The following is an 8,173-nucleotide window of genomic DNA, read 5'->3' on the forward strand; positions in this document are numbered from 1 at the left end:
CACGAGTTATACCAACCCCAGGACAAACCCTTACTGATACAGGCTGAAATCAATTCCCGCGTTGGACGAACGGTCAGGGGATTGTGCCGGCGGGCGCCACTCTTTCAGTCGAGCCCATTGTTGCCGAGCTCATAAAATTCTTCGTACTTTGCTCTGCTTCTGGCCTGTCTGATACACTTGGACGGGTAGGTCGCTCGACTCTCTACGCAACTAATTAGACTTGACATACGGCATGGTGGCTCAGCATTGTCACGTGTTTCGCTTCTGTGATGATATCGTCAGCCGACACACAGCGTATTGATCCAAGTGCAATGGCACTGACTATGCAGTCAATTGTTTTCGTTATACCCTATCCTCGTATGAACTTTCGCCCGTTCCGTACTCGTCTCTCATATTGACAGTCTTGTTGGCAAGCTCGGCTGGGGTACCGATGATGGGACGTACTTGGTCATTGTCGCTTTTGATTGGTCCTCGAGAGCTTCAGCATATCAGTAGACGCATCGGGATTTTCCTGATCAATGACTGTGCACGAGATCACCAAGATTGAGGCTTCCCATGAGCCACAGGACGAATTAAACGAGTGCATGAGACCCGTGGCGCGGACAACTAGGTGCATATGTAATGCTATCAGATTCATGTCTTCGGAATTGATGAAGTTTTCGGAGCAAGATGTTGGCGGAAGACGGATGTTTACGGGTTCAAACGGCAAGCAAGCCATACTATATGCGTTGAAACCATGATAAAACAAGACACAGAAACATTGTAACCCAACCTAAAGGCGGCAACGACGATTCTCCTTTGTCGACGCAACGCCAAGCACGAGTACGGCGACCCCACCAATGAGGTCCGAGAGTCGATACAAATCCGGTAAAGTGCCAAGTTTGACCCCGAGTACGGAATAGTTCACTACATGCGTGTAGACGTGCTGCATCACGTGAAACACGCAACATCTCGCACAACGCCTCAGCACCTTACTTTGGGCAGCATCTTCACCGTTTGAATTTTTACGTTTCGAGTCGGACGTTTCAAATGCCCAAATAAGGTCAAAGCTGCATCACAGAAGGAGGCCTCGACGGAACCTCGCTGTTCATGCTTCGGGCCCTCGATGATGGGAGTCGGAAAAGCGGGTCAAGCCGGGGACCGCGCGAGGATCTGGCTCTTGCATCATACGCGCTAAGCCTAACTTGGTAAAAATTGAATTGCGTGATTCATCAAACGTATCAACAATTCGGGGCCAAAACTGGGAGAATGCCAATGACGATGGCCGCCACGGGCACAAACCGCCATGCAAAGGCAATTTTGGCAGGCACCGACGTTCCGGTTGGTACGGGTTTAGGCGTGGGGTCGAGATGGTTTTCTTTCCGTGCTCTCTCGAGTCTGAAGGCTTGCTTCGCTGCACCTTCGTCTTTTCTTGTTTCCCGTCCACCTGCTTTCGCCCTTGTTGAGCATCTTGGCGTCCTTGAAACGATCTTTGTGGGGTGTTCTGATACCGAGGACACTGTGTCATTGCCAGAGACGAAGAGAAGTAGTCTCCGTCTCGTGGGCCACTTCCTCGGCCAGCCTCTCCTCGTTACGTGACATCGACGGCCCCCCTTGACATCACCACCAGACGGATTCGAGATGCGTCCGCAACCGCAGGAGTCGACTGGCGGAGTCGCCGGTTCGCAAAACACCAAATCTCGCGACCTTGAGACGCTCTCATCAGCATTGCCCTTTGGCCGGCCGGTCCCCCTGGAAGCCATCTCCGGCCCTACCTACGTGACTGCTCAGCTGCTGGTTCAGCAGATTGCCTACAAGCTCTCTGACAAGATATTCTCTTACTCCCCCGAGACCTTTGATCTCGACATCGCCGCCAAAAACTGGGCTGCTGAGCAGAACACCAACGTTCACGGATACGCCCCCCAGGTTCTCCCTCTCCAGACCAGAACCGGAGCCGGCGCCCTGGCTTTGGGATACATCTTCTCTCCAGACTTTGACGTGTCAAAGAGACGCGTTCCTCAGACTTTACTCGCCCCCTCGGGCAGCCTTCAGCAACTACGGGGTGCTCTGGACCAGCTTTCTCTCTTGTACAGCGTTTCCAGCCCGTTTGTTGCGCACATTGCGGCGGCCGATTACACCGATGCCGATGGTCTTGTTTCCAATCACGACAACGCCTTGAGGTTGGCCGAGGATCTCGGCCTAGGTCTGGTCGGCAGCTCTTCCACCTATGAGGCCCAGCACATGTCCCTGTTGTCGACTCTGCTCGCTGCTCTCCTGCCCACGCTGCACGTTTACGATGGCATTCGCGTCGCCAGGGAGACGCTGCGAGTTGTCGATGCTCTGAGCGAGTCCGGCGTCGCTGACATATACAACAAGCTCTTGTCCGAGGCGGGCCGGCTCAATCCTCGTCTGGACACTGCTGGCAAGGTGGTTGAGCTGTTGAGGTTGTTCAACGACGAGCTCGGGACCGTCTACCGGCCTTTCGAATACCATGGCCACGAAGCCCCGGATGTGGTGCTCGTTGCCTTTGGTAGTATTGAAACCCAAGTTGCCAAGCAGACTCTGAGCAAGCTGGCTGCCGATGGCGCCAGGGTCGGTGTCGTCAACGTCCGTGTCTACCGGCCCTTCATCGAGGAGGAGTTCCTGAAAGCCATCCCTGCCTCGGCGCGCACCATTGCCGTTCTCGGCCAGGTTCGCGACATTGTTGCCGTCGAGGACGACGCCACCCAGTCTGCTCTCTATGGCGACGTCTTGACCGCCGTTACCTTCTCCGACAGGTTCGACCGAGAGCCCCAGGTTCTCGACATGAAGTACACTCCCGCTCGGTCCTTGACTCCCCAGGCCCTGGCTGATACGCTGCACAAACTGATTGGCAGCGGGGATGAAGCCACGACGGTGCCTTCTCTGATCAGTGCGGAGCAGTATACCTTCTGGGACGTTGACGATTCAGCCGCTGTCAACTCTCCCGCCGCCATCGGCCATGTTCTGTCCAAGAAGTCCACCACCAACGTCTACGTCCACACTACGTACGATAACCTCACTCAGGGCGGCGCCGTCCGCACGGATGTTCGAGTTTCCAGGAAAGCCCTGGAGGCCCCTTACGACGTGTGCGAGGCCGACGTTGCTGTTGTTGGCGACGACCGTGTGCTCAGGGAGGTGGATGTCGTGGGCAGCGTCGCCCACGGCGGCAAGATTGTTCTCCGGTTGCCCAACTTCAAGGTTGACGAGGCTGAGAAGCGTCTCTCTGCCCCTTTCCGCAAGGCTGTTCAGGCGAAGAATGTCCAGCTCTTTGCGTTGGACACTTCCTTCTCCCCTGCCTTTGAGAGAGATGCCCAGTCCAAGTTGCTCCTTGAGCTGGCTTTCCTCAAAGTTGCACAGGTCGGGCTCTCTCCCGAGGTCCTCAGAGAGCTCGTCCTTGTTGAAGGCCGCCCGCACACACTGGAAGAGTGTGTTGAAGCCGTCAATCAGTGCCTCAGCAAGATCGAAGTGCCCGCTGCGTGGGCCGAAGTCGCGGCCGACCCCAAGCCCCCCCAGCTTCCTCTGTCGTTGCAGCCCAACAGCTTCGTTCCGTTTCAAAAGGCAGAGGCTGAGGAGGCTCTGGGGCCGCGTGACTGGCAGGCTGCCGCCAAGGGCCTCGTCTTCAAGGAAGTTTACGAGACGCGCACCGGTCTCCGACCCGATTTGCCCGTCAAGACGGCCACCATTCGTGTCAAGGAGAACCGTCGCCTTACGCCGTCTGACTACGACCGAAACATTTTCCACATCGAGTTTGATCTCGGCGACTCTGGTCTCACTTACAAGATTGGCGAAGCCCTCGGCATCCACGCCGACAACGACGAGGGGCAGGTCTCGGCCTTTATTCAGTCGTACGGCCTCGACCCGACTGAGCTGGTGCGAGTACCTGCTCGCGAGGATGCTGATGGGTTGGAAATCCGGACCGTCCATCAGGCCTTGATGCAGAACGTCGACATTCTCGGCAAGCCACCCAAGCGATTCTACGAAGGCCTGGCCGAGTTTGCCACCGACGATGCCGAAAGGAAGAAGCTCGAGGCGCTGGGCGGCTCTGCCGGGGCCGAGGACTTTAAGCGACGCTCTGAAATAGACATGGTGACGTATGTCGACGTCCTGGACGAGTTCCGGTCGGCGCGGCCCAGCTTCAACAACCTCGTCAAGATTGTCAGCCCCCTCAAGCGGCGCGAATACTCCATCGCCTCGGCGCAAGCCGTCACGCCCAACTCGGTGGCGCTGATGATTGTCGTGGTCGACTGGGTCGACAGCAAGGGCCGCACCCGGTATGGCCATGCCACGCGCTATCTCAGCCGCCTGCAGCCAGGCGCGGTCGTGACGGCCTCCGTCAAGCCCTCAGTCATGAAGCTGCCGGCCAGGGACACGGCACCGCTCATCATGGCAGGCCTGGGCACGGGGCTCGCCCCCTTCCGCGCGTTCGTCCAGTACCGCGCCATGCAGAAGGCGCAGGGCAAGGAGATTGGGGCCATCCTCCTGTACCTGGGCTCCCGGCACCAGCGCGAGGAGTATCTCTACGGCGAGGAGTGGGAGGCGTACCTCGCCGCCGGCGTCGTCACCCTGGTTGGCGCCGCCTTCTCTCGGGACCAGCCCCGGAAGATCTACATCCAGGACAGGATGCGTCAAACCCTGGGGGACATTGCCAGGGCGTACGTGCAGGACGGAGGCAGCTTCTACCTGTGCGGCCCTACCTGGCCGGTTCCCGATGTGACCAAGGTTCTGGAGGAGGCCATAGCCGCCGACGCCCAGGCTAGCGGCAAGAGGGTCGACCCCAAGAAGGAGATTGAAAAGCTCAAGGAGGAGGGACGCTATGTTCTCGAGGTATATTAGACACGCATCTGTCCAGGGGTGTTTGAACGGGGTGTTTGAACGGTGTTGAGCGGTAGCGGTGGCGGTGGTTCTCCTTGCTCATGGCGCACAATTCATGTCACGTCTGTAGAAGTTGAGCAACGGTTCCTGTTGTTCCTTTGCTTCCTCCAACTTGTCGTCCCTGTGACTGCGAGGCACTTGCCGCCTATCATCTTACACCGCGTCGCAGACAAAGACGGTGACCACGGGTTGCTTTCTCGTTCCTCCTTCTCTGCCATCGTGACCACGGGCACACCTGGACAGCGGTAATTCATACGCGTGCCAAAACGGCCCCTTGGACAAGGACATCCTAACGGCTCCAGCCCCCCCTAGAGTTTCCAGACACGCCGTTGATACGTGCATACGTCTCAGGGAATGCGAGTCCGGCGCAGCGCTCGACGGCAATGCATCCATGCAGGTATGCAGGTATGTGTGTTTGCATATACGCGCGTGGTGAGCAACCAACTTGGCGTCGCGCGAGTATCTTGGCATCCAATCACGCCGGTGTCCTCGTCGTCCTTGACTCGTGAGCACGCCGGCAGAATACTTGGGGAACGTGGCCGTGATGAGGGTGCGTCCTTGTGACCTCACGGCTGGGTCCCAGCCCGGCAGTGGCGTCTTCGGTCGAGAAGGAACCGGTTTCTCCTCCGTCCTTGATGGCGTCAGTCAGTCCCTGAGGTCTCGCAACGAACCCAAGTGCTGGGTGGAAAGGTTGGGGACCACTGCTGTCCCGTATCGATATTCACCGCCTGTGTTGGCTGGTCCAGCTGTTGATGCCACAACATGATGACCACGAACCCCCAATCTCAGTCAAGTAAGCGGTTTGGTAGCTCAATGGTCGATTGAGTGCCAGGGCGCAGGAGCAATTCTCATGGGATTTCTTTTTACCTAGACAATTCATTCATTCATTCATGCAAGTACCAGAAAATGCGTAACCACCAGATCCACGACTTATCATCCAGTCTCTTTTGCCAGACAGTTGAGGTCTAGCCCTGCCGCACCGATCCCGAGCTCTTTTCAAGCCATGGCTTGATGGTGCCGGAAAAGGGAATAGCCACAACGACTCTTCACAAGTCCCAACACCAGCTCTATGGGAAAACCCGGTGCGAAAAGGAAAGGGGCGGCTTCATGACCTGTCGACTGGCAATGCTTTAAATAAAAGCTCGCAAGTTCAACGACGCACAACAGCACATCCTGACATTAAACGAGACAGTAGATCCCAATGACCACATTTTCTGATTTAAAAAAATAAAATGAAATGAAATAACCAAAAATAAACCAAAAATAAACAAAAGGAACGCCGTAAAATGTCGTCTCACCTCAGAACTCATAAAAAACGCAAGAAAGAACCAAACATTTCCCTACGCCGACATGTAAAGGCGTAGAAAAACACACTCCATCATCCTTTTTGCTTGCTTTTGGCGTCGGGTGATTTGTAATGCAACGCCAGCGTTGTCGCGCTTGGTGACTCTTTTCTCGACACTTGCCGCCTCGGGGACAAGATCGAGCAATGAACCGCAGCAGTTACAACTAGTGCGTGGCCGGTCACGAGAGCCAGTCCTGCAGATCTCCCACGATCTGATATGTCGGATTGGCCGAGTGGCCATCACCGCCTTTTTTGTCCCAGGCCCAGCGCTCAGCGAACTCAGTCTCAAGGCTGCCGTGCATCATGTCGGCAATGTAGTCTCCAATGACTGGCAAAAACTTCCAGCCATGAAACGAGCCGCCTGTTGCCACGTAGAGGCCGTGGCTATGCGGATGTGGCGTGATCAGGAAGTCGTGCGTTGGAGTAGATGCGTCCCTGAAGGGAGGACCATTTCGTCAGCATGCAGTCATTGACTTACAAGGCAGGCCTTCAAAGTACATGGATGAATTTGCAGCGACTTTTTGGTCTACAACTTACCAGCACATGCGATAGGCGTCAATGGCGACATCCTCCACCTCTTTGCCGTATAGGCCGTCTAGAGTCTTTCTGGCGCGCTCCTGGAATAACTTGATGAACTTGGGCCCGGTCCAGAGATTGTACACGCCTTCTTCGGGTGCCATGGACAGACGCTGCCCGGTGAAGGGGCAGTCGACGTAGTTGGTGAAACACATGTCACAGTTGAACTTGATGGTGCCGTCTGCGAGAATCGACAAGCCTTCGCCTGTGGTTTCGAATCAGCTTAGCAGCCCATTGCAAAGTTGTGGCGTCATGGCAAGGCTGGCATCACCGGCAGAGTCAACGAACCTTTGACGTGAGGCAGGCAGTTCTTCAACACGGGGATAGACGACAGCTTCTCCTTCTGGGCGCCTTGGAGCTTTGCATAGAAGCTTACCGCACCGGTTGCCAGCAGCCTGTCACCGGCATGGAATTGTTGATTCTCGGGCGCACTCTGGACCAGCAGGGCAGCGGTGCGCGCCCCCGCGGCAAGCAAGGTTTTGTCTGCATGCAGAGTGTCCCCAGACCGCAGCGTGACTCCCGTACACTCACCGGCGGCACCAATGTTGATCTTGGCCACCACCCCGACAACGTACTTGACACCCCGGTCGACCGCTTCCTGGACGACTGCTCCGAGGGCTTTGTCTGCCTCGGCAAACCCCACAGTCGGGTTGAAGAGGATCTTCTCCAAGCCGTCAAAGTTGGCCGTGGCGAATGAGCCGTTCCATCGTTGCCGAACCTCCTTGACAGTCAGAAAGTGCGAGCTGTTCTCAACGCCAACCTCCTTGTATGAAGCAATACTCTGCTCGCCAAAGTCGGAGGGGTCAGCCCTCAGCATGCCTACTTGGTGATACCACGTCTTGTATAGGTCGTGGTTTCGCCACAGGGGCATGGCCTTTTTCAACAATTGCATGTAGAGCTTGTCAGGGTAGTCGTCGCGGACAATCTTGCTCACGTCGTGCGAAGCGGCACGAGGGTTGGGAAAGTCGGCGGTATCAACGAGCGTGACTTTGGTGGCTCCTTCCCGCTTGGCCAAGGTCAAGGCTGTGGCGGCACCAAAGTTGCCGGCACCGATGATGAGGTAAGACGTCATGTTGTGCGGTGAGTAGGTGAGTAGGCGAGCGGGTAGGCTCCGTTGCGACGAGAGTGATGGCTGCTACCGGTTAAGCGGTTATGGTGATGGCGAACAGGCGTAGCGCTGTATTGGTTTGCGCCAGACGTCGCAGTAGAAGCGGTGTTTGACAAGAGTGACGGCAAAAGGGATGAACGGATATAATGAGAGTCTTTGCACGCCACACTTGATGTCCCGGCGATTGAGAAAAGACCCGATGCTCCAACGCCAGAGGGAGCCTTGGGGCTCGGGTTGGGCGTGGTCGAGATTTTATACCTGGCACAGGGGCA

At 56.4% G+C, this 8,173-nt stretch overlaps 2 protein-coding genes across 2 annotated transcripts; one reads left to right on the plus strand and one right to left on the minus strand.

Moving 5' to 3' along the window:
- Positions 1 to 1,620: 1,620 nt before the first annotated feature.
- On the plus strand, positions 1,621 to 4,833 carry MAM_00706 (sulfite reductase flavoprotein component; the record flags this gene model as incomplete). Its single annotated transcript, XM_040819505.1, has 1 exon — positions 1,621 to 4,833. One exon carries the CDS (start codon positions 1,621 to 1,623, stop codon positions 4,831 to 4,833), a length of 3,213 nt encoding a protein of 1,070 aa, XP_040682770.1.
- A 1,563-nt stretch (positions 4,834 to 6,396) lies between these two features.
- MAM_00707 (sarcosine oxidase) lies at positions 6,397 to 7,865 on the minus strand (the record flags this gene model as incomplete). Its single annotated transcript, XM_040819506.1, has 3 exons — positions 6,397 to 6,652; positions 6,755 to 6,998; positions 7,082 to 7,865. 3 exons carry the CDS (start codon positions 7,863 to 7,865, stop codon positions 6,397 to 6,399), a joined length of 1,284 nt encoding a protein of 427 aa, XP_040682771.1.
- Between the last annotated feature and the right edge of the window lie 308 nt (positions 7,866 to 8,173).

The sequence above is a fragment of the Metarhizium album genome (assembly GCF_000804445.1).
Source record: "Metarhizium album ARSEF 1941 chromosome Unknown scaffold_1, whole genome shotgun sequence".
Classification (NCBI taxonomy): domain Eukaryota; kingdom Fungi; phylum Ascomycota; class Sordariomycetes; order Hypocreales; family Clavicipitaceae; genus Metarhizium; species Metarhizium album.